Raw genomic sequence first — 26,678 nt, 5'->3', positions numbered from 1 at the left:
CCAACTTATCTCTTGGTAGGATGGAATATAAAATTAGTTAACTAATTTTCATTTTATTTTGTTGTTGTAGTTCTTTATCTTAATTTTTTTAATTTAATATTTTTCTATTAAATTCTTTTTTATCCTACATATTATATATATATATATATATATATATATATATATATATATATATATATATATATATATATATATATATATATATATATATATATATGTCAAAACGGGTAACCCAGCTCGACTCGATCCGACTCACCGCGGGTTGGCCACTTAGTGAACTAATCTAACCTGGCTTACTTATTAGCAAGCTGAAAAAATTCGAACTCGGTCCAACCCACCACGGGTTAGTGGGTTAAACGGGTTGGCTCACTGACTCATTTAATTATAAGTGTTTTTTATAATAAAAAAAATTACAATTTTTTTTAATTCAAATTTAAATAAATGTTACACTAAAATGATGTTAAAACATGTAGAAAAGGTGTGAACAAATAAGTTTTTAATATTGATAATTTTTGTATCACTTGTTCATTTATGATATTAGAGTCTTGAATAAATAAATCTATAATAATTTTCTCTCTTGAAACATTTTCTTCTTTATCACCATCTACAATATAATAAAAAAAATGCTAACTAATAATATTTAAACACAAAATAATAAATAATTAAATTAAATTAGGTGGATTGTTAAGTCAACCCGGCTCACCACAGGTTCAGAGTTGAAAACTAACCCACATAAAAAAATTACATTTTTTTCTAACCCAACCCACCTCAAACCTAGAGTGAGCTGGGGTTGGCTCGCGAGTTACAATCCATATTTACAGCACTATATATATATATATATATATATATATATATATATATATATATATATATATATATATATATATATATATATATATCTCGAAAATATTCCATTATAAACCGTTAAATATTTCAAATGGTGGTGACTTTGAATTCACCTTATCATGGTGCTACAATACTTGTTTTCATCCACAGGTTTAGTAAATTTTCTCAAGGCTAAAATTCCTTAATAACCAGTCCTCATTAATAAAAGTAAAAATCCTTGTAGTAAGTAATTGCCATAAATTATACAAAACCAATTTGTTAAAAATGTTTTTTTTTTAGCTTTAACAAACATGGAAGAGAAATCATTTGTTATGTACGTTGGAATACAATATTTTGAAATAAAAATATCGCTAATTAAGTGCTTAAATCCAATAAATATTAACAATTAAAATGCTTCAAAAATATTAATTATATACCTATATTGTCTACTGAATATCCATAATTAATTAGTAATTAATACATTTCATTTGCTGATACAGTATAGTCTCAGGAGAGTATTAATTAAATGAATTAATAATTAATCCAACATAATGATATATTTTTGAAAAATAAAAATAGTATTAGCTAAAATATTTCAATTACACGATTAAGTCATATAGGTAGAAAAAAAATTTAAAAAAAAATCTTAGAAATATATTTTACATAATTGCATAATTTGAGTCTGAGTTTTGTAAAAACAATAAACTTAATTATATCTTAGATTCTATAAAAATAAAAATATATTAAAAAAGACGTATGCAATAATCCCTTTACAACTAATCGGACCAAATTCGTAAACTTCTATACTAGATCTAAATGTAAACGAAGGATGTAAATAATATTTTAGAATAAATTAATTTATAATATTATACAATATAAAAAAAATGCAATTGGCTTAACAAGTATTTGAAAAGTTAACCTAACTTGTATCGTTTTCAACACCAATCATTACGTGGCAATTACATAAACTTTGAATACATGATAACTTGCACGAATCCCTTAATCTATATATAGACCCAATTCAAAACAATTTCACATAGAAATTTAACTTGAAAATAAAAATGGATGTGAGTAATTTAGCATTTTCCATAGCCATGGCTGTTCTATGTCTATCTAGCATCACACAAGCAAATGTCAAAATCCCCAAAGAAATAGCCAAAAAGTTTAGTAGTGACCCTCAAATCCTTTCGTTGGCATCAACAGATTATGGGCACATAGTTCACGAAACCCCATTAAAAGTTTTTGAGCCATCTTCTGTGAGTGATATCTCAAGTTTGATCAAATTCTCAAACTCTCTTCCCACCCCATTCACCATAGCCACCAGAGGCAAAGCTCACTCCATTCTAGGGCAAGCCCAGGCACGAAATGGGGTGGTCTTGAACATGACTAACCTCAAAGGGTCACTGATTTCGGTTTCAAATTGTGATCGAAAAACATCATTAAATTGTTATGCTGATGTTGGTGGTGAAGTGTTGTGGATTGATGTGTTGCATGCAACCCTAAAACGTGGACTCACACCTTTATCTTGGACAGATTATTTGTATCTGAGTGTTGGAGGAACCCTGTCAAATGCTGGAATCAGTGGCCAAGCCTTTCGATTTGGTCCTCAGATCTCTAATGTTCTTCAACTCGATGTTGTCACAGGTATCACTTTCTCAAATCTCACCTTCTTTATCAACTTCAATGCTATCAAAGTCTTCAAAAGTTAGGTAACTGTTCATAACGTTTCAAACACACTCAAACTTTATTCACTTTTTCATTGTGTGATTATAGTTCATGAATAATGTGACATTCACTTCACGACAGAGAATCATTATAACTGAAGTTAAATGCTATTAAATTTCAATCTATAGAAAGATTAGGTGAGTAAGTTGTCATTATTCTTTAGGGTTGAAATGTTTGATTACTCATTTTATTATAAGCTGTACAGATTTTATCTTAGTTTTTGTATTTGAAAATTGTTTATTTTAATCTTCGCGTGTATAGTTTTAATTGCTTATATTCATTTTAAATTTTTCAATTCTATGTTGTCTATGTATATATAAAGACCAAAATAATTATTACATAGAATAGCAAAACAATATATTTGCCTATTATATTCATCCAAAATATTGTTTTCTAATCATTCTATATTATAAAAAGGTTTAAACAACTTTGTATCCATCATATATTTTTTGGATTTTGATTTATGCTTGATAAATTTTATTTTGTCCTTATAAAAATATTATTATTTTTGTTCTGTTCTCTGATATTTATTGGCATCAATTTTCTATTAAGCGATAGTTTAATAGAGAGTGTAATGAATTAATCAATCTTCTATTAAGCGATAGTTTAATTGATTCATTGAATTGGAATTACACTAAAATTAACTATAATAAATTCAATTTTTTAATGAAAAAGTAAAAAAAATTTATCCCATTCAAAAAATAAAATCCATTATTGATCCAAATTTGTCACTTATGTTTAAGTATATATATGGACTAAAATATAAATTGAGTTTAAGCATAATAAAACTTAACAATTTGACAAATTTAAAATATGAAATAAACACTTAAATGTAACTGTCACATGATCTCACCATATATGTACCAATACTCTTCATGATTAAAAAAATCAAAGAAAGTTTGCAATTATATCTTGTAGACCAATCTCTTATAGTTAGTCAAAATATCATTTCTTTTTCAAAAAGTCAACACTTATTCTCTCATCAATCTGAAAAGATGTTCATATTATTTTCTTTTTAATTAATTTAAACATATATTACCAAAGTAGTTTAATTTCCGTATTTATTTATTGGTTATAAAAACTGAGTAGATTGGTTCTTTTGATTGAAAAAGTCAATTAATTGATCTACTATTCAATTTATCTCATCAATAAGGTTTCCATTTGAATCAATTTGAAATCTATTTAGAAAAAAAAAACGTTTTTAATAAAAAATTTAAGATAATATTATTATTTTTTTCCTTAAAGATAAAACATGTAAAGTATTTATCTCTTAAATATAATATAATATTTTTAAAATAATATTATTATGTATTGTTAAAGTTTAAATCTACCTAGATGTTATTAAACATTTTATTTAATGTTATATTTTAAATGATAAAGACTTATTAAATGTTTTATTTTAGTTTTTAATATTATATTAAATTATGATATTGTTTTTAAAAGTATTTTATAAATGGTTTCATTATTACATTAATACCAATTAATTAGTGGTTTCATTGTTGTACTCTCAATCAGTATTTTAACAGTTTATAAATTCTCAGGTCATACATAGATATCTATATATAATTGGTTTAAACAATAATATAATGCACAACAATTATATAATGCACAAAAAAATGATATTCAATTGTCTATCTATAAGACAAACTATATTTTTTTTTTCAGGAAAAGGAGAGTTTGTGACTTGCTCTAGGGATAAGAATTCTGAGTTATTTTACGGTGTTCTTGGAGGATTAGGTCAATTTGGTGTAATAACCAGAGCCAGAATACCTCTAGGACCTGCACCAACCAGGGCAAGTATCATTTTCTCTCTTTTCTGCATTTTTTTCTGTACAAAACAAACTTGTAGAATTAATTAATTAAAACATATATATAAAGTAAACAGTCTACCAAATATAAGAATAGTTTAAAAGTATGAATACAGATTTTATCTTATAAACCAATTTTTCGTGAAATTAAATTAATTTTGAAGTCTTCTTCATTTAAATATATTATAATAAATTATCAAAGTTATTATAAAAAATGGGATTTATTATGTGTTATTCATCTTAGAATCATTCATTAATATTAGTTTTACGATGTCATGGTTACTCTCAAATCATTTAGTTTTAATATATATATATATATATATATATATATATATATATATATATATATATATATATATATATAAAGAGCTGGTTAATTTAAGTTCCTTTTTTAACCTAAAACATACATATGAATTATTGATCAGGTGAAATGGCTCCATCTGCTTTATAACAACTTCACTGCATTTTCTAGCGACCAAGAGCATTTAATCTCCTTCAGTGAAAAGAATGACACTACTGCAGCAGATTATGTAGAAGGCAAGCTTCTGTTCAATCAGCCACCCCTGGAACTTTCCTTTTATCCAGATTCTGACCATCAAAGAATAACTTCACTGGTAACTCAAAATGGCATAATCTACATCATAGAACTTGTCAAATACTATGACAACAACTCTCAAGCATTCGTGACCAAGGTAACGAAACAAATGTTGTCATGTTCTAAGGAACTTCTTTTACTTTCATTACTCGTTTTCATATATCAAAACATATCATTACACGTCTGGAACAAACTCATCATGTGTGAACACTATGTTTTACTAAATTAACTATTTATCTTCTTGTACAGGATGTGGCCGATTTGGTGAAAGGGTTAAAGTTCGTACCAACATTTATGTTCGAAAAAGATGCATCGTACGAGGAGTTTCTGAATAGAGTTTACGCAGAAGAGATATTTCTAAGGTCAAGAGGACTTTGGGAAATTCCTCACCCCTGGTTGAACATCTGGATTCCAAGATCTCGAATCTCAGATATTAACGAAGGTGTGTTCAAGAACATTATTCTTAAGCAAAACATTTCTAGCGGAATTTCTCTGATATACCCGCTGAACCGAAACAAGTAAGTTCATAAGTACAATACATAACATATAATCAGTTTTATGAAATTAAATTACGTAACATGCTAACATGCATTATAATAATTATCAGGTGGGATGATAAGATGTCACCAGTTACACCAGATGAAGATGTTTTCTACGCTGTAAGTCTTTTGCGTTCTACAAGTTCGATAGATATGCTGAAGAAATATCAGACTCAGAACCAGCAAATATTAGAGTTTTGTAAGGGTGCTGGTATTAAGATCACGGAATATCTCACTGGGAACAAAACACAACAACAATGGGTGGAACACTTTGGCTCAAAATGGAAACTTTTTGGAGATAGAAAAGCTCGATTTGATCCCAAAAGAATATTGTCACCAGGACAAGGCATTTTTTGAAAGTAAAATGGTTATAAAAAAGAGAGTAGAATTTTGTATTCTTATTAGAAAATAAAAGAATAAAAAGTAAAAATATTATTTCACATTTTCCAATAGATAATGTATAATTAGGTTTTGCTTTACCAGTCAATCTTTCCTTTGGAACTTTATGAAATTAGATTTAATATGCAGATATCTATTTAAATGTTTTTCGTTATTAATTTTTCATGACTCGCTAAAATCATGGACAGTTCTACGAAAAAAAGAAATAAGAAAATGGTGTTTGGAAAGTGATGGAAGGAAGGAAAGTATAATATTTTTAATTTCTTTTTGCAATGTTTCCTCCATTTTTGAATGAAAATAAATATTTCTTTTACATAAAACAGAATATTTAGCTATGAAAAGATATTGACTTTAGAATTACATGTTTTCATTTATAGTACAAAAATAGAATTATGTAGTTTAAAAAAAATGAGTTGATTTTTTTATTTTGAAAATTTAATAATTTTAGTGTTTTAGTAGAATATTTTAAGGTATTCATAATTCGGTTTAATTATATATAATTAGACACGTCAACATGAGGTTACATTTTCGTTATCAACAAATATTAATTATTAGTATTTTGTTAATATAGAAGTTGAACTCAAAATTTCTTTTTTCTTTTAAAAAAATTATCAAAATAATTTTATTTTGTAATTCAAAAAGTTAATAGTATCATCGAAATAAGGGAAAAATATATTCAATTTTATCTTACCGTCGTTACTATATTCAAATATTTCAAAGTCAAAATAGCAATTGAAGTTGTATTTTAGCGGATGAACAACATATTTGTCTACATTTTAGCCCAAACTTAGAAAGTTACACCTTAATGATGTTAAGTTATATTATATTAAAACTTACATATGAACTTTAATTTATTTTTTTTGTAATAAATAAGTGTACGAAATAATCTATAAGCTATAATTTAATTTGATTTATGTTTAAATTTAATTCATTTAATAAGGTGTTATAGTTGCGGTGTCCATATAAATGGTGAGGTGAGTAAAAAAGAGGTGAGCTTCCTTGTGGACTTTTAAGTTGGGCTAAAATAGAGGAAACCCAAAGCACAGGGAGGGGGGGTGTGCTTTAGTATTTAAGAAGTGCAAACAAAAACCCTCTCTTATTTCTTTCCAAAAATAGTTCTATTCTTATTCTTTGCCTTCAAGCACCACTTATGTCATATAAATCACACGTGTCAAGTCTTGATCAAACCATAAAAATATTATTATTAAACATTAAAGTAAACAAAAGAAAAAGAAATATATGCATGTGATGTCAGACTTCGTATATAACTTTTAATTTTTTGGGGTAATTACTCAATTTAATATAATAATCAGTAGCAAAAGTTAAGGTTTAAAAAGAAAAACCATGCGATATTAGACTTTGTATGGAACATTGCTTCGTGTTACGAAAGATAAGTAAATGCACCAAACTTTCATATTACTGGTGACAACACAAATTTTTTTTATGCTAGAATGAATTCAATACCACGTGATTCTAATTTTTTTTAATAATTATGCAATTTTAGTTTTTTTTATAATTTTAATTGTGTCAATTTGATCACTTAATTATTACAATTATATGGTTTTAGTTTTTCAAACATGTAATGCGTAAATTATACATTAATATATTTGAGGGGAATTAGAAATTCATAATTATAATTATAATATCCGGAAAACAAAGTTGGAACCACAGATATTCAAAATTTACACACAAACTCCATTGAAACAAATGAAAGCACAGGGGTTAAAGTGCAATTAATTAAATTTTTTATTTATTTTCTTTAAATTGAGAGACTCCCTACACGACACCGTACCAGGGAATCATCAAGGTCCCTCCCTTCACCGCGCCATCGATCACCATCGTCTTTTCTCTGCGTTGCAAAAACGCACCGTTTTGTTAGTGTTTTCGTTCTCAAGAAAATTGCAAAAGTGAAGCAGGGTTTGCAAGCTTGTGTTTAAACAACAATGGCGGAGAAACCCCAACCGGTTCGGGTGCTGTACTGTGGGGTGTGCAGTTTGCCTCCCGAATACTGCGAATTTGGATCCGATTTCGAAAAATGCAAACCCTGGTTGATCCAAAACGTCCCTGACCTATACCCTAATCTTCTTAAAGGTACCTTTCCTTTCTTTCTTTCTCAAGAAATTCAATATTTCCCAATTTACTCTTTTTTTTTTTTTTTATTTCGATCATTCCGATTTAATTCAAATGCGAATTGTTATTTTTTTTTTCGCGCAGAGGCAAATGATAAGGGAGCTGATAACGTTGCTGACAAGCTGCAAAGTACCGGTATATCGTCAGGAGCTGGTGATGGAGCTGCTACCTCAGGTATTTTTATTTTTAACTTTTGTTTAGTGTGCTTGAGATTGAAGAAGGTTGATATTCCGTAAATTTTAGAATTTGTATTTTATTTTGTGACCGTTAATTTAGATGAGTTGTTTGGCTTTCAATGACATGAGTTTTTTGTGATTCTAGCCTAGTCAATGTGATTCTCTGATGGTGTGTGTTGGTTTTGATGTTTCAGCACCGAAGCAAGAAGAAGTGAAGCGTCTTCCGGGTGGGAAGATAAAGAAGAAGGCATGTCTTGGAATTATTTAAGCCTCTGTAGTGAACGTACTTGTTGTATGATGCTGAATGTCATAGTTTCATGTCGTTTGGTGTGATTGGATGTGATTTTGCTCTTTTCAGGATAAGCAAGAGGTGGTTATTGAAAAGGTTGTACGTAACAAGCGAAAGTGTATCACCACTGTGAAGGGCCTGGAGCTTTTCGGTGAGCTATTTCTGTTATTCTCTTGGGCATTATTTGGATGTCTTAAGGACAGGTAGGTAGAATATAAAGATGAATTGGGATGAACTTGTCATACCAGCAGTCTGGACGTTTCATGGTGAAATATGGGAAATTTTTTATTCTATAGGATGGAATTAGATAATATTGACTCCTCCTTTTTCATTTCATTTTAAACAACCCAAAAAGCTATAACTAACATCATTTCATTTCATCCCTTTCTATTCAGTATCAAGACTGTTAGGTTACTTTATGCCAATAACCTAATCAAGACTCTCTTCTCACCACAACTCTCGAATAAAGAATGGAAAAGTATGTATATATGTATTAATGATGAATGAGTGAATCAGAATACAAGAATCACCCCAAGGAAGCCTAACCTTCCTCCTCTGGAAAATATCCAGTCTGAACAAATTCTCCGATCCCCCTCTCCCCCTACTTAGTTTATTATTTATACCTTCTCTCTCTTCTAACAACTATAACATATTACTCTCCTTACACGTGTCTCACACGTGTCTAACTCATTCTCTTTTATTCCTAACATTACTCCCCCCCTCAAAATCAACCTTGTCCTCAAGGTTGAAGTTAGGGAACTGTTATTTGCCGTAATGCTCCTCTTCCCTTCCCAGGTGATGCCCTCCAATTCAAGTCTGGAGGCTTGGGTGGTGGCAAATCCTCCTCCAATATCTTCCATTCTTCCTGGATTCTATCAACTTCCAACATTCTGCTCCTCGAATCCTCCACCGATGTCTTCCATTCTTCCTGCTCAATCTCCATGCTCAACTGCCACCAATCTACTTTCATTTTTCCCAGGGATGCCAAACAGGTAGCTCCTAAATTCACATCCAAACCTCCCGACTCAAAGAAATAAAGTTTGTCTCTGATTTCTAATCCCTTCATCTCAACAATATATTCATTTCCAGTGCTCAATATGTCCATTTTGCTAACAGACTCACGTAGTCCACTCATCATCGCCCCCCAAACAGTATCCCAATCAGTCACCACATATGTAACATGATCTGGAACTGAATCCTGCCCAAAAAAATTTCGGAGAACCTTAATTGCATGTTTGAGATGACCCGAAGAGCTCCATCTTTGACCATCTGTGGCTACTTTACCAACTTCTAATGCAATAAGGGCAGGAACCCCAACTGCGTTCCTAACATTACAAAACATAAAGTAGTGACCTCTAGTGTTTCTCCTCGCATTTGTTGCTTCCCAGTAGTCCCCAGCATAATCCCAAACTTCACTAGGAAATTCCAGAACCACTGTATTTAGAGTTCCATAACTAAAACGCTTCCCCGAAAAACATTTCCATTGTGGCAAAGGTGGGTACCACTGTATAGTTCCAGCCTTCAAACTGCCCAGTAAAACAGTAACAAGAACAGTATCACCAAAGAAATCGTTGTTATTTGCTGTAGAAACTTTGATTTTATAATTTTGACCAGGCTCCTTGATATCATTTGACACATTTGTTACAATGTGGTTCAAGGGAATTGTGATTCTTTCTCCCAGATACTCAACAACGAAACTGTGACCCCTTATAATCATACCATGATCTCCTCCAAAACTCCTATACACTTCATCGTGATTCCAATCGGAAAGAGAAACATTATTAAGTGAAGCAGCACAATCATGCTCCAAGTGAGTGTAGTGCCAATCCCTAACCCTCCTCTCCTGAGAGCTCAAAATATCCTCATCAAGCTTTCTTTCCACCGAACTGTCCCTTTCGGAATTAAATGGTCTATTTGCCGAATTGTTTTGTTTGGTTTCTTTGTCATTGCGAAAGCAATCACTGTTCATCATTGTCGACCCAAGATCGAACGGATCACCAATCAACGAATAAGTATCTGATCTTCGCTCAATAGCCCCCACAGCCTCAACACCATTTATAATGCCAGCTCCAAGATCGACAGAAACAGAAAATGAGTGATCTGGTTTTCCCGATGCTTGTGGCACCGAATTTCCCAACTCCTGGAAGTCCTTGTTGACGCTTCCCTCCTGTAGCTCCGCTGCCAGCTCCTCACAAACGGTGTCTCGATTCAGTTCGCCGAACCTCCGCGTCAGCGCTTCCGTGAATATCTTCCAATTTGGATGTCGGGTTTTCTTCTGCCAGAAACGAATCCAATAGTAGCTCGCGCCTCTCTCCATACAGGTATATACCAACTTCATCTTCTTCCTCTCCGTCAAGTTCTGTAGATCGAAAAATTTCTCTGCCTTCGCGATCCAGCCCATGGGGTCCACTCCTTCGAATGTTGGGAGTTCAATGCGTTTCATCCCGCTACGTTGCACGTCTCCTCTGTCCTCTTCCGCTTCGTCCTCCGACTTCTCTGGTGGTCGCCGTTTGCGTTCAGCGTTGACGGAATCGCGACTCCCTTCGGAGCTCCGACGCTGGTTCCTTCTTCTCCCACGGTCGCGATTAATGTTTCGTCTTCCACGGTCGCGACTCTCATTTCGAGCCCTTCCTCTCATCTCTGCTCGCATCTCCATAAGCATTGCTTCCATGGAATCGAATCTTCCTTCCCACCTTTCCTCCAGTGCATTCATCTTGTTCTCCATCGCGCAACTCCTCCGATTTGGATCCGGCAGGTCGGACCAAATTGTTAGGTTACTTTATGCCAATAACCTAATCAAGACTCTCTTCTCACCACAACTCTCGAATAAAGAATGGAAAAGTATGTATATATGTATTAATGATGAATGAGTGAATCAGAATACAAGAATCACCCCAAGGAAGCCTAACCTTCCTCCTCTGGAAAATATCCAGTCTGAACAAATTCTCCGATCCCCCTCTCCCCCTACTTAGTTTATTATTTATACCTTCTCTCTCTTCTAACAACTATAACATATTACTCTCCTTACACGTGTCTCACACGTGTCTAACTCATTCTCTTTTATTCCTAACAAAGACAAACATAGACTTAAGGTAATATTACATAGGTGTGGTTTGGTGTTTAACTTTTTTTTTCTTTTATTGCATTCAGGTGTCAAGCTCAGCGATGCTTCCAAGAAACTTGGGAAAAAGTTTGCTACAGGAGCCTCTGTTGTCAAGGTTTGCTGAAATTTTGTATGGTGTTCATAAAATGCATGTTGTGACCCTTTTTCCTGGGATTTTTCTTTTGTTTTCTTCCAAAAAATTGATTACCAATTTACTAAAGAAAACATTTTTTAACTCAAAATAAACTAAGCCAAACCATAGTTGTCAATATCGCCAAATAGCGGTGTTATTGGGGAATTATGTCATTGAGCGGCAAAAGTGGAATATTGTTGCAATTTGGAGTAGCTGCTGTTACAGCAGCAATAGTGGACAAAATCATGGAAAATTGCAGATGGAGCGAGTGCTATTGGAGTGGGTCACAAAAACTTGTTTAAACAATGAAACAGCGCTATTTAAGGTTTTTTAGGGGTCAATTTGGAATGAATCCCCCTTCTATGAATAAGAATTGACACCGTTGTTTCTTAGTCTTGTAACACTCTGTTATCCATAGTTTTTTTATTATCGTCTCTTAGATAATCTGGTTAACCGTGATCTTTTCGGTCTTCGTTCTGTCCGTGTTCTTTTATTTAATCTCTCTGAAACATTTCTTTCATCTCCTTGTCTTGTGCTCTCTTCTAATTGGTTACCATAGTGGCTATCTTGCCACCCTCTGTTCTGCTATATAGTGTTCAAGAGGACAATTCCTCTGCACTGGTATTTGGGATTGACAACTACGATCAACACCTAGTACTGTTGGTTCATATATGGATATAATGTCTTACACTTTTGTGGATTGATTCATGTTAGGGACCAACCGAGAAAGAACAAATTGATGTTCAAGGGGATATAGCTTATGACATCGTGGAATTCATTACAGATACATGGCCTGATGTAAGTAATTTTGGTTGTTGGTTGTTTGGCATTGTAATTGTGTAATCTAATTTAAACGTATGTATTGTTGACAGTGATTAAAAGAAACAATTAAAAAGGAAAATTAGAGTTATCAAGTTTCAGTAACATAATTTCCATTATAATCTTCTCTTGTGGGAGACCGATGCATATTTTAATTTGGTTATTAAACTGAGCAAGGAAATTTGTTGTTCAGATCGGCAATCTATCTTTGACACCATCTTATATGATATATGGGACATGTCCTTCATCTATGATACTGCAGCTGAATGTAGCCAACATATTTCATGCATGATATGGTTAATATTTTGTTTTCAGTACTGATGGATGAATTTGGTCATGAAAATGTTTGTAAACATTAGCTGTAAAGATGCATCTGTTTTTATATGAATGTCATCGGCTAAGATAGGCCTGCTTCTTATTGAAAGAGATGTTGTTAGTGAGACTATATCTATTTTTGTTGACATCTATTACTGACTCCATTTGTTTGACAATTTTAATCGATGAGTCTAAACAAAAATGTAAGTAATCTCTAGTTAGCTCAAAGAATCCTTTGAAAAGCGTTTCATATGTTTTCTTTGTTATGATTAATTTCAAGATAGTAGGAGACCTGGAGTTAAATGGTTTAAAATCTCGTGTGATCGAAAATCTACCTTCCTTTTGCAGGTTCCAGAAACAGCAATTTTCTTTATAGAAGATGGGAGAAAGGTTCCAGCTGCTTGATTTTGATATCCTGGCATTAAAACTTCGTACTGGTTGCTAGACTCTTCAATATTACTGTAATCCCCCAATGTCCCCTTTTTCTTACCATATCCCCCAAAAAAAGAACATAGTTTGGTATCGATGGACATCAGTATGTGTACTTTTAGTTTAACGACAATTTAATTAGTGATGTGTGTAAAGAGGCAAGAGGAAAAAAAGGTTCCTTTTCATCAATTTTGTATTTTCATTGAGGTTTTAAGCCATATATATAAGTTGTGGGGATAAGGCTCTGCTTGCATGAAATTGCCAGTCGCAGAATCCTTTTACATAAATTTATAATAATGCAGGCTATGGATTCTGAACATAAAACGGGAATTTAGATAAATTAATCTGTGTCATTTATCATTTCGTTCTGTTCGGACTTCGGTTCGAAGGAAGGGGATAAGGGGGCGTGTGTCCCATTCAAAGTTGAACGCGTCCTTGTTAGTAGAAGTTTGATTTGTTTGTACACAATAAAAGTAGAAGCTGATATGGGTTTATTTATTTATTCTCTCTTAAACGTCATTATGAATTCGTTTCTTTAAACACGGTGGTATTACATTATATTTTTCTTTTATGTTTGACAATGATGATGGCTTTTCTTTTGAGTTTAATAGCCATGACTTTTACATTTGAAGTGTGATTCTTTTAATGAGTTTTCAAAAAGTTATGAATCCCAGCATTCTGCATTTACTCCCCTGTGTTCAATGTCTTGTCCTACGCCAGCAGGCATTATTAATATTTTTAGTTTAATTAACAAAATTTGCCAACAGAAGGCTACTGAGTTTTTTTAAATACGCTTATTTACAATGCTTGAGTTGCCTAACAATTTATAAATGGGGAAATGACGTAAGACTGTTTATATGTGTTAGATATATATATTCAACAATATGAATACAATTGTTAGTAAAATAAATGCTGCTAGAAGTCTTATAATACTATATATTTGGTTGAGGTATTAGAGCTAAATGTGAAAAGCAAATAATATTTGGGCTATGTGATTAAAATGAAATGTTTTATTTTATCGTGGCTGTTTAAAGCCCTCCCTCCTTAAACATGTGATTGTGCATATGCAGAATTTAATAATCCAAATGTCAGTATCAGTGTAAACACTTTTTGACCAACATTCAGCCGATAAACTTGATAATGGAAAAGTAAGTCTAAGTGACTATGGAGCCCCGCCAAAGGTTGAAGAAGACTCCCAAGAGACCTATGCCAAAAATATATATTAGGGGAATTCTATTATAGAAACGAGCTAAGGAATTCCTGTAATAAAATATTTATGTTACTTTTCCATAATTTTGTTTCCTTTTAAAGTTTCAATTAATTAGGTCGTCTTGGTGAAGGTATGTAAATCAGTACAAGTGATGAGACTAACATCCAGACAAATAAATAACCTACAAAATAAAATAAAAACTCAGACTTCATCTTTAAAAATTGTCTACATTCAAAAGATTATCGCTAGCTGCTTGCTATACATATCGATTAATTATTTTTTTTCGAATAACAATACCAAAACAGCAACGGTTTACAAATACAGATTACAGACAACAGACCAGGTAGCCAAATTCTCGTGTTCAAGCAAGAAACATTCGGAAAAAGGGGATCTTCTCCTTCAAATAATATTAAATTCAAGTGTTATTATGAGTTTCGTGTGAGCATATCCCTGCATCGTAGAATAGAGTCAAGCCTCTGCAACCTGAGTTGCTGCCTAAACCTGTTGATGAAATCATCAGCCTTAGCGTCCACCCCTTCCTCTTCTTCCCTTTCCTCCACGAACTCCCCACCATCGCTCACCTCAGCTTCGGACTCCGATCTGTCAAAGGTCAAGGACTTAAGCCGCTGCAGGAAGGAAGGAGCACGGCTTAATTGCTGCTCAACCGAGTCACAACTTTCCTTCTGCACTTTACCTAAATCCAGACTAAAACGCCTAACGTGCTCCAACAAAGATGGAGTTCGTACCAGATTCATTCCAGACTCAGAATTTTGGACCGGCTCGGATCTTTCACTTTCTGTTCTACGAAAACTAAAAGACCTAATCCGGTCCATCAACGACGAAGACGGAACCCGGTCCAACTGGGGTGAGTTATCACTTTTAACTTCATCTCCTTCTCGGGTCTCGGTCGTATCGAAGGAACCGATTTGAACCGGCCGAGGCGAGTCTAGAATCTGGACAGACTCCACAACAACGTTGTGAGGCGTTAACGTTGCTGTCGTTTCATGTTTGCGATAACGTAGGTTGAAGGATGTGAATCTGTCCAGCAAAGAGGGAGAACGGATGAGTTGGTGTTGGTGTTGGCGTTGGCGTTTTGGTGTGGTGGTGAAACGAGAGGTGATGGCTATGGTTCCAATGACAAGGTTGATGAAGATGAACAGATACGAGGGTGTGAACCAACTTGCCATGGCACCATAAACTGAAGAATCTCTTGCTGCTGTTTCACTCATTGTTGGGTCAGATTCTCTTATGTTTTTTGGTCGATGGATGTGTTTGGTACTGTGGGAATGGAACGAAGGGTGTGTGGTTTCTTATATAAAAGGAAAGGTTTAACGTTTGCTTTCATGCATTCGTCAGTTTCTGTCTGGTTTCATTGTTAAAACGTCAAGTTCTTCATTAGTGCGTGACGTTGTTGTTATTCTTTATTCTTTTCAACACTGTTGACAGCCATCTTAGTATTATGTTTACTACAATGATCACCTGCTATGCTAATTCAAACTCATTAATTAATATTTCTAATAAATGGATAAACATGGTTTATATTATAAACAAATATAATCATGGTTTCAACGTGCCTGCATATCATTTTATTTGTCTTTCACGTTTATATATATTTTCATCGTTTCAGTATTTTTAAATGAAATTACTATTGGTTAAGATTAACCCAGTATCTTATCATAAATTTAAAATATGGTTTATATGTTTAAAACATTTTTTTTCAGGAATTTTAGTCGCTAATACTGATAAATACTATTCTATGTAGTGCAAATCTAAAATATTAGTTTTAAACATATTTAAGTATTATTTAATAAAATATTTTGTGAGAAAATATTGGTAAAAAATTCAAATCAAATACTACTCTTTGTATTTTGTTTAAAAGTATATGACGCAAAAGTCGGTGGTGCACGCAGATATCATACATAATTAATCTTTCATACTCATCACCATCAGGAGGTTTTGTCTTCTTATTGTTGACCATACTTCAACCACTCTTCCTAGTCTTCTGCTTCAAACTTCATTAGTTTATTTTTCTTTTATTCAATCAAACATACCTCGAGTGAAACCATGTACAATCCTAAGATCAAAATAAATAAATAAATATAAGTATATATATATATATATATATATGTGTGTGTGTGTGTGCGCATTGTGACTTCGTAGTTATCCATTAGTGTGTTTTGAGGAATGCTGAGTTTGAGTAATTTAAATTAACGTTGTAATTTTTATTCCTTTGCAGACAATTCTGACTCAATCTTTTGAATAATACTGTTAATTGCAATTATGAGTGTATTTGGAAATTGCGTAATGATATGACGTTGAGAAATGAATTCAATTAAGAAAAAAGCTCAAATTTCCATAGACTTGGAAATTGTCATTTTGTAGGGATGAGAAATCAACTCATACAAGTTTCTATTTTATAAATCTATGTGCTGGTGAAATTAGAATTTAACTATAAATAATTAAAGTACCTTCAAAGTTTTAAAATTTAAAATACATAAAAGTTTATAGAAATTGGATTATGAAATATGGTTAGAGCAACACTGGCACAAAATGTAAAAAATAATATAATATAGTAACACTCATTCCAAATAAAATAAATCTTGTAAGAGAATATAATAAATACCCTTTGTGTACTTTTAACTGTGTTTTTAGTTTTAAAAAATGTTATTATAACGTATGTGGTATTAAATGCTTCCCTTTTAAAATAATTATTTCAGCAAACTTTTTCCCGTCTTTGTACAAAGCCAAAAAGTGCAGCCAGTTGCGCATATATTTCGAAATCATACGTAACCCTAATTTATTGTGTTATATTATTTTAAAAAGAATTACTTTTAGAGAACATTTTGAGCACACAGATCCATATTCGTGGCGGCTATGATTTCTTCTTCTTTTTATGTTCTTTTGTGTGGAAATTAAGATGTTGAAAACACTTTCCAAAAGAATTTTACAAATAAAATGAAATATTTTATTTGGTACAACCCACATGATATTAGTATTCACTTTTTTAATAAACTTATTTACGCGGAAATTATTTGAAAATATTGTTTGTATTTATTATATTTATTCGATATAAATATAGATACGTATTGTGATATCTCAATTATATAGAAAGCATATATATATATATAATAAAGACGTCATCATTCGTAATATAGGAAAGCAGTTGACAGTAAATAGGATTATAGTCATTTTCAAAATAGCTTCAGAATTTAAACTTATACTTCAAAGAGATCTAAATATAAGGTGGAAAAACGGTATCCCAAATTTCAGGAATAACTAATAACACCATCGGAGATTAGGCGACAACATTGTCCTCAACATCCAAAACCGTCTCCAATGGAACATCCTCGCCATCTGCTCCCATCCAAATGGATGATCATCGCAAAGAAAAACATACACAAGCAGCACACAACAAAGAAAGCAAGGGTGAGCTAGATATAAAAATCATGTTATTCAATCACACCCGACATGTAAAAGCCACTCAAACATGATACATTGACATCACAAGACTCATTGTTTTATAGACCGACTCGTCCGGACCAGAATGATTGCCAAGCTATGTCGGGTTATGCACTCGTGGTGGCCTCTACTGTTTTGCAAAGCCATTGCCAATGGGTTCCACCCTACCACACTCACGAGGTTAATCCGTTCCGCGCCCTGGAGCATACTGGAAGCCTCCAAGACTAGGACATCCTGCTACTCCTCAGCACATGGATCAATCCTCTCTACTTGAGAATGAAAGACCATTGGAGCGTCAGGAAAACCCCCAAGACTGAGCTACCATGCAATCATTCTACACTAAGGATCTCACCAAGAGATCCTACACAGATGGAATTTGATTTACAACTTGGATTATACTTTCATCACTTTGTAATCATATACTTTCTGCCAAAATCAACATATACACAATCTCAACAATATACATTACTCACCACTCACAAATTATAAAAATAACATCTCCACAATTGAATCTAAGTTAATCAATACCAAGAACCAAACAACTCCAACTAACCCATAACAGCTCATAAAATGCATCAATTTATACATACCAACAAGTAATATAATTATTGATTAACACTCACGTTTCAATATAAGAAACAACTATCCTTACTTTATTATATATATATATATATATATATATATATATATATATATATGATACGTACAGTATCTTGTAAATATACGTATTTATATTATATTAGAAGCACATCAAACTCTCTTTTTAGGCACCTGTTTTGCTGCAATCAAGGTTACTCTAGATTCTAAATTAATCATAACTAACTACCCACCCTGTAAATCATAAAGTGCAAAATGGATATTGGAATTATTGTTTGGAAATACCAACGCACCATTAAACTAATATATATATATATATATATATATATATATATATATATATATATATATATATATATATTTATAAGATAAAATACGTAATATATATATATATATATGGATCTTTACTTTAAATTCCAAACACATAGTGATTGATTTTCTAAAATTATAATTGACTAGAAATTAACACATGATAACTTTATGCATCTACAATCAACTTGTTTTATTTTATTTTCATCCTAGTAGAGATCTTTCTTTACCCCCAATTGGTCACTGGAGAAGACCCAGATGTCTGAACGCATCAAACTCACCTTCGACGCCAGCACATATGACTAGTCACAACTGACTTGACCAGTCCAGGGCTGCTCTATGATCAGGGATGTGCCAACTCAGGTTTTTAAGGTTCCTCTATCCTACCAACAAAGAAAGGCTCTCAACAACTAGAGTGCCCTAACCGTGCCTTCACAGAGAAAACCCAAACAGTGCCCTACAACCACCTAAATGGTGATGGAAACAACTCTTAGAGCTAGAATAGACAGAGAATCAAAAGGAGCACCATGCAACCAGTAAAGTTGCATGCCCTAAGTTCAAGAAAAAGTGGAGAAACTGACTTACCCGTCCAAATAGAAATCTAATCGGATAGAAGGGAAGCTCTCAACTTCGTGAGCGAAAGAACACCACCTATCGGTTTAAATGAGTGCAAGGATAGAGAGAAGGCAGAGCAAGAAGGAGAAAATGGAGATGAGTTTAGAGAGAGAAAGGGGAACTGGAAAATGAACTCAGAGCTGGAAAAATGAGGCCTCTTCTGAGGTCCTAATGCCCTTAGCTTCTTAGGCCAGGCTGCAGGGCCCAGTAACCTTACATTTTCAGGCTCTTACACGTATAATACTTTGATTTTTTATTTTTTAGTTGAGTATGTTGATAAAAATGGATATGCGTTTTGTCCTAATATTCCCATCTTCCATTAAATTATAATTTATTAAATAATATTTTATCACATTTTCCAGATTTTCATTCTTCTAATTGGTTGACTTGTTATAAAACTTATTCATATTTTCAATATATTTTTTTTTCTTTATCTCAATTTTATGGCAACTAAAAAACTTTTATGCTAATATTCATTTTCTTTTTTAATATTTTTATTTATTGCATTTTTTATATAAAAAATTTTAATTCTCAATTTAAGTATTCAATAATATAAATATTAACATAAAAAATATTTTGTTATTCAATTAGGTTTATATTTGAAAAGTTTATTAATATAGGTAGAAGTTAAAAAATGAGATCTATGTTAAATTTCAATTATTATTAGTTTATTTGTTTTAGTGAGTAATTTTGATCAAATTGTATTGTGATTTTTATTAGTGTATAAAAAATATTTAATATATATATATATATATATATATATATATATATATATATATATATATATATATATAAACTATTATTAATAAATTAAAATTAAAATTCTATTTAAATAATAATTGCACTTTTCAGTATATTAAAATCATAAAAATAGATAAATGGTTATCGTATTAATTTATTTTTCAAATAAAATATACTTGGAGACATACTGAATATCGCTTTTAGCTTTAAATGTACAATGAGATAAAAGAAAATGTGTCTTTGTTTATCTACGAATATCACTATTCTCAAATACTGTTAAATTGAAGTAGCCATAGGCTTTGGCAGGCCTAAAGCCCAAATCACTAACCTTCCACATTTGTTTGGGCCGAAAACATTTTCCTCATACATTTGTTGGCCTAAAGATAATTACTGTTGAAGCAAGATTTTGAAGTCTAAATATGAGAATTCGAGAAACTTAAACAAAATCCGTTTTAGAATCTCTCAGTGTCTCTTATAACAATATATTCCTTTTTCGTGATCCCACATAAAACCATTACTCCAAAAATTCAGTTTTAGAATTTGTTTAAGTTGAATCAACATAAAATATGTTACTAAACACTTATTTAAACACATTTCTTTTGAAAAAAGGTATTTTAAAAGAAATTTATAACGTCATATATATCTACAAATTTATATTATTTTCTTCTTTTTTGTGTATATATTTAGAATTTTCATAAATATTTCCTCGTAAAAATGTGTTATTTTCATTATATTTTTTATAGAAGTTTAGATATTTTACTTTAAACTCAAATATAGAGAGAAAATAATAAAAAGTAGAAAGAAAAGTTACATTTTTTAGAATAATTTATTTTTGTTGAAAGTTAATATCGATTAGATATAAAATCAACTGATAATATATAAATATGTGTGCAAATTATATTATATGTAAAATTTATTCCTTAATTTATTCTTATAAAAATTATTGTTTGTTGAATCGATTGTTTCTTCTATTTTTTATAATTGTTTGTTGAATCGATTGTTTATTCTATTGTCAGGTCGCTATAAGAACTTTGTAATCATACGTTAATTATTTTTAATTTTAATTTGTTCTATGTTGACAAATATAATTTATATCATATATTTTTTAATATTTTTCTTATTTTATCCTCAAACTAACCATCTTACTTTTTCAGCACTTTTTCTTTCTTCTTCTTTTCAAACCAGCATAAGATAAGTGTGGAGTAGAGAAAAGAAAATCCTTATATAGCAATTAGAAGTTAAATAAAAGAACTGAGGGATTTGAAAATCAAATTAGATCGAATATGCATTTCATAGAAAATGAGGATTAAACTTATGTCCCAATTATTTAAGAATAATATTATGATTATTTTACCAACTGATTTTTTTGTACTTGATTAACTTCAAAAAAATTACATTAATTATATATGTAACATAAAATTATATATTTAATGATACATTAGGTCATCAGTTCCATTAGTGATCTATTGGTTGAACCAATAATCCAATATTTTAACCGAATTGATGACTAGTTGCATTATAAAAACATTGATGAGTAAGATAAATAAAACCTTTTAATTTTAATAATTTGAACTAGAATTCTTCTATATTCACAAAATTTTTAATGTTATTCTAATACCTTCAAAACTTAGAATATGAAAAAGTAACTTCACACTTGTTCTCGAATGCATATAGTTACTATTGAATTAAAAGGAAGCTTGAAAAATTCATTCACTAAAAGGTAACAAGAATTTTAAAACAATATTAACTTAAAAATGATAAAAAAATCAGAAAATAAAGACATAACTACAGGAAACGAATTCTCTATTGCCATTCTGTCTGACGAAGTTGTCTCTCGAAGTTCGCCTCTTCAATTTCTTTCTTCGCGCACAAATTTTGGCCTAATTATATATATATATATATAATAATACATAAGGTGTTTAATTTTTTTTCTTTAAAATACATTTCATTTTCAATTTAAAAATCACATAATATTTTTCTTTATACTTAATCTTTTCATATATATAGTTGTTTAAGAATAATAATGTTTAAGATTTGGTTGTCTTTTATAAGAAAAGAAAAACAAAACAAAATAATATTTATAATAAACTAAAATTAGTTTATATCTGCAATATAAATAAAAAATTCTAAAAGAAGTATATAATTTTATTCTATTTTACTGATATTCTTCTCATCTCTTTCTTGATAAACACATGGTTTTTACTCACATTATTATATTTAATGAAGTTATTTTCTAGCTATATTTATCTTATTAATATTACTGTATAATAATAGTCTTTGTTAAATTTACCAAAGATTAAAAAATAATAATATCTTATTAAATTTAATATATTTGAGAATCATAACCGAGATTCTTAGATAAGAAATACAACCCAATACATATACGAGATTTAATATATTTTAAATAATAATAATAAAAAGTATATCAAGGAAAATAAGTTTTATGTATTTTATTTGTTTATTGATATTCATAGATATTCTTTGGTTGAATTTAAAACACAATTCTATAGAAATATATAAAAAAGAAATCATAAACACGCAAAAAAGAAAAAAACTACACACATGTAGAATTTAAAAATAGAAGATTACGCACATGTAAATGTAAGTAAAAAATTTTAAGTATTGAGCTGCTGGTGGGTCAATTTATATATATATGTTAATATATTTTATAGAGGTTTCTTGGGAATTCAGCATTGTAGGAAGGAACCACCTCAACAACCATGGGAATGTTCTTCAAATGTGCCTCTTTCAGCCTTAGCAAAAGTGAAGATCCTAAAGCTATGCATGTGATATAAGAATTGTGTGTTAAAAAGTTCTTGCACATGGTTTCAAAGCATTGGACGAAACTCTTTTATGTTTGGTCCCCTTCTTCCTTTGCTAACTTCATGCTTGTTACCTTGTATCAAAAGATTAGGTTTAGCTCCGAGAGGCAAAGAAATATATATGATGATGAAACCCTAACAATGGATGAAAAATTGAGTGGACCAAAGGGAGTAACATGGTGGAGTGAGTAACCAGAAATTAGATAAAAGGTTGCAAGGAAATCTTTTCAAACATGCATGATGTCACATTCTACTTAGAACTTTCTTCTTTTTTAACTTTAAAAAGAAAAACATGTATATTTTTTATGGGTGTTCAAAGTCTTATACTGACTAAAGATAAATCCAATGTATAATATATAAATCAATGCAAATCTCACTTAGTTGATTTTGTGGAATTGAATTAGATTTAAAGTTCGCGTCTTAATATGGTATCATATATATCTCAATATGAGGGGATATATTGAAAGTCTTACATCGACTAAATCAATTTTATAGGTTTGAGTTAAACTTAAAGTTTACTTTTTATTAATGAAATTAGTATTTGAGACTTGAAAATTAAGAAAGAAAAAAAAGAGAGGATATATGTGTGTTAAAAAGACAAAGCGGACCATGTTGTATGTGTACGTGGTTATATTCTTTGTTGGGTGTCCTTTTCCACATACCATGTGACATTTTTTTTTTGCTATTCTTAGTGAGATTAATGACGTGGAATTTGAGAACTGTCTTTGAATTTGTTTATAAACTTTTCATGTATTTATTTGTTCCACTTTGTGAAATAGCCACCACATATACTTTGTTTTTATTAATAATTGGACCAATCGTGTTTGTTGTTTTCATGGTCTTGAAATCAATGTATATACTATTTTGATACGTGAAGGTCGTTGGTGGTTGCCAAGAATGTTTGGTGGGTTTCACTATCTTGGTGGGAGTGTGAATTTCACTTCTTCAATATATAATAAGTCAAAATTGAAAGGTATTTGAAATTGCAACTATAATTATACTTAATGAAATATCAATCTTGTAAGACACGTTTCTTTTATTTTTAGAATCATTTTTTTCTAATTACTCTTACTTTTTTCTAAATGGAACCAAGCTTATATATCTTTAGGCAAGATTTTTTATTCAAATTTCGTATATTTATATATAATTGAAAAGGAAAGATCACCTAATTTTATCTGATATAATTTCAAAACAAAAGGGCACTAAGATTAATCCAAAATTAATAGTTAAGTTTGTGTTATTCCAAAATGAATTGTGGTAAAAAACATGACAAAAATATTTAAATGCATTGGTTTCAAGTTTCCATGATGATTATAAATGTTGAAACATTCATTTACACACATAAATGAAAAGGAAATTTTGTATTTTATTTAACATGTAATAGAAAAGAAAAAGATATTTTAATACATATATGTTTTCGATAATATTTTAATACAACACATAAAGTTTTTTTTGTTAATTTATTATTACATTGACGTATTATAAATTTAGTAAAAAAATAACATATATATTATGTCAAAATATTGTAAGACATTATGTTAACATATTATTACAGTGGACATTAGTTGTCTTTAGTGTCCATAAATTAGAGGTGACGATCCCTTTGTGGGGTATATGAGTTGCACTTACATAAATTAATGGTTGGAGAGAGAAGTTAGTGAAAGAAAATGTGTGAGAATGGACCCTACCATTATGAATGGTGTTATGATGCAATGGTGCATATGAACAAGAAAAGATTCACCACCTTCTCATGTCATTGTCTTTGCCCTAAAATCCAAGGAAACCATCACTCATGCTGCCCACTCTCTCCCATTAACATATCCTGTTTTTCTCTCTTAATTAACACTCTTATATTTAAAACTAAACTGCTAACTAAATCCATAATCACACCTATTTAAGATTATTTAAGACTTAATACTTTGATCTAAGATCTTTGGTTTTCATAACATTACTTCTTTGATAATTACAAATATACAAAATAATTTAAAGAAATATGTATAATTTCTTAACATTTAGTGTATATATATATATATTCACTTCTTGTTTGTTATTTTTCATAGAATGCAATATAATTCATTTTTAACTTGTTGAATATGAATTGCATTGCTAAAATTCTGTCGTAACAGTTCTATAGTAAAAAAATGAAAAAAAAAATCCGAGTTGGTCATAAAACAACATTAAGTATAAAAGTAAAATAAAAAAAATTATATTTTCATTAATTCACTAAGTAACATTTTTTTAGTAAAAAAAATACTTTTTTTTAAAATTCCAATCCAACAAGTCCTAAATTTTAATAAGAATTGTAAAGTAATAGAAATTAAAATGGGATTTTAGAATGCATAATAATTTAAAAATGGTGTCATTTGAATATTTTAATATAAAAAAATATTATTAATAATTTTGTTATAAATGATTTTTTTATTTTAAAACAAACAATTTTTTTAAAAACCAAAGTTTTTTTTTACTTTATTTTCTCATTTTCTATTCATCTAATTGAAAATTCAATGTGAGAGGAGTGATTTTCATTATGAACCTCTTCAATTTGGACCATTCAATTTATCCATTCACTTTGAGTTTCAACAATTTTTTTGTTTATTTCCATTTTTATATAAGTCTTGTATGTCTTTTTAATATTTGATATGACTCTATGTTGATTAATGATTATAATTATATGTCATGATCGTCTTTGTGATGTGTCTATGTGTATATAGAGCATCTTGTGGAAATATATGTGTTTTGGCTGTGTTGAGTTGTCCTAACAGGTGAAGGAAGTAAAATTTGTTGTCTTTATATATTGTTGTATGTTTTAATTATTAGAGTGTGATTTAAGCTTGAGTTATGAATTATTGTTGATTGTGATATGTATTATTTGACTTGTTGAATTTGTCATGTATTGGTAATGTTGACTTTTGAATTATGAGAAACATGTATCTGATCTGGTTAGCTAAGAGTACTCCTGTAGGAATATTTAATTGAGTAATATGGATCTACTTGAGTTAAAAACACAATTTTATGACACAAAACATTTATGAAGTGAGAATTAACTCAAGAGGTGTTAAATTACCTAGTTAAAGCTCAAAGGGGGAAATTTGATTTCTGATATGGCGTCAAATGACACTAATATCGTTGGGCATCGCTAATCCAATAGCTCTCTGGTTGGACTTTCGCTAGACACAAGTTCCAAGATTTAAATTATGGGAGCTCTAGTGGTGTTTTCCTTGGGCGAACCCTTCGTTAGTTGAGGAAGTGGCGTTGAGTGGGAACCTTCTAGAGATGCCTCTGGTTGAGTGGCGTTGGGTGGTGAGATATCACATTGAATAAGATAAAAAAAAAACTCTTCTTTTTATAGTTGGAATTTCATTATAACTTGTTTGATAAGTATGATTTATTTATGATGAAATTACTTATGAGTATAAACATATTATGATGACTTCTTGATGTATATATTGTATAAATGTTTATGTATTGATGTTATGAATGTCTGAAATCTGTTAAGTTATATTTTGTGTAGGTGAATGAATTTTGTATGATATGAATTAAGTAAAATGTGGTTTTTGGAGAAAGGAATTCCATGGAAAAGTTCGAGTTGTTGTGTAGTGTATGCATTTATATAGGAGTCTAGGGTTGAAAGTTATTTTGA

The 26,678-nt window shown here is 30.6% G+C and overlaps 3 protein-coding genes across 3 annotated transcripts; 2 read left to right on the top strand and 1 right to left on the bottom strand.

The window, feature by feature from the left end:
* The first annotated feature begins 1,886 nt into the window (after positions 1 to 1,886).
* Positions 1,887 to 5,966, top strand: LOC148203258 (cytokinin dehydrogenase 2-like). Its single transcript, XM_088107921.1, has 5 exons — positions 1,887 to 2,469; positions 4,216 to 4,343; positions 4,784 to 5,050; positions 5,203 to 5,471; positions 5,561 to 5,966. The coding sequence occupies exons 1-5, from the start codon at positions 1,887 to 1,889 to the stop codon at positions 5,847 to 5,849; spliced, it is 1,536 nt and encodes a 511-aa protein (XP_087964047.1). The 3' UTR covers positions 5,850 to 5,966.
* A 1,698-nt stretch (positions 5,967 to 7,664) lies between these two features.
* Positions 7,665 to 13,474, top strand: LOC148203257 (Translation initiation factor SUI1 family protein). The gene is made up of 7 exons (XM_088105859.1): positions 7,665 to 7,982; positions 8,106 to 8,195; positions 8,392 to 8,444; positions 8,556 to 8,637; positions 11,637 to 11,704; positions 12,437 to 12,520; positions 13,205 to 13,474. Exons 1-7 carry the CDS (start codon positions 7,835 to 7,837, stop codon positions 13,259 to 13,261), a joined length of 582 nt encoding a protein of 193 aa, XP_087961985.1. The 5' UTR covers positions 7,665 to 7,834; the 3' UTR covers positions 13,262 to 13,474.
* A 1,198-nt stretch (positions 13,475 to 14,672) lies between these two features.
* Positions 14,673 to 15,851, bottom strand: LOC148203256 (pathogen-associated molecular patterns-induced protein A70-like). The gene has a single exon (XM_088107931.1). The coding sequence runs from the start codon at positions 15,722 to 15,724 to the stop codon at positions 14,921 to 14,923; it is 804 nt and encodes a 267-aa protein (XP_087964057.1). The 5' UTR covers positions 15,725 to 15,851; the 3' UTR covers positions 14,673 to 14,920.
* Positions 15,852 to 26,678: the final 10,827 nt, after the last annotated feature.

The sequence above is a fragment of the Vigna umbellata genome, chromosome 2, assembly GCF_029865625.1.
Source record: "Vigna umbellata cultivar VRB3 chromosome 2, Vumbellata_1.0, whole genome shotgun sequence".
In the NCBI taxonomy this organism is placed as follows: Eukaryota; Viridiplantae; Streptophyta; class Magnoliopsida; order Fabales; family Fabaceae; genus Vigna; species Vigna umbellata.
Note: the sequence above shows the minus strand (reverse complement) of the source record. Positions and strands in the feature narration are given on the sequence as shown.

Bases quoted from the DNA above. Each gene is read 5' to 3' on its own strand.
- LOC148203258 (XM_088107921.1), top strand. From the start codon at position 1,887: ATGGATGTGAGTAATTTAGCATTTTCCATAGCCATGGCTGTTCTATGT. The intron at 2,470-4,215 runs GTATCACTTTCT...TTTTTTTTTCAG, and splicing joins TCAACTCGATGTTGTCACAG to GAAAAGGAGAGTTTGTGACT. The intron at 5,051-5,202 runs GTAACGAAACAA...CTTCTTGTACAG, and splicing joins CTCAAGCATTCGTGACCAAG to GATGTGGCCGATTTGGTGAA.
- LOC148203257 (XM_088105859.1), top strand. From the start codon at position 7,835: ATGGCGGAGAAACCCCAACCGGTTCGGGTGCTGTACTGTGGGGTGTGC. The intron at 7,983-8,105 runs GTACCTTTCCTT...TTTTTCGCGCAG, and splicing joins ATACCCTAATCTTCTTAAAG to AGGCAAATGATAAGGGAGCT. The intron at 8,638-11,636 runs GTGAGCTATTTC...TATTGCATTCAG, and splicing joins GAAGGGCCTGGAGCTTTTCG to GTGTCAAGCTCAGCGATGCT.
- LOC148203256 (XM_088107931.1), bottom strand. From the start codon at position 15,724: ATGAGTGAAACAGCAGCAAGAGATTCTTCAGTTTATGGTGCCATGGCA.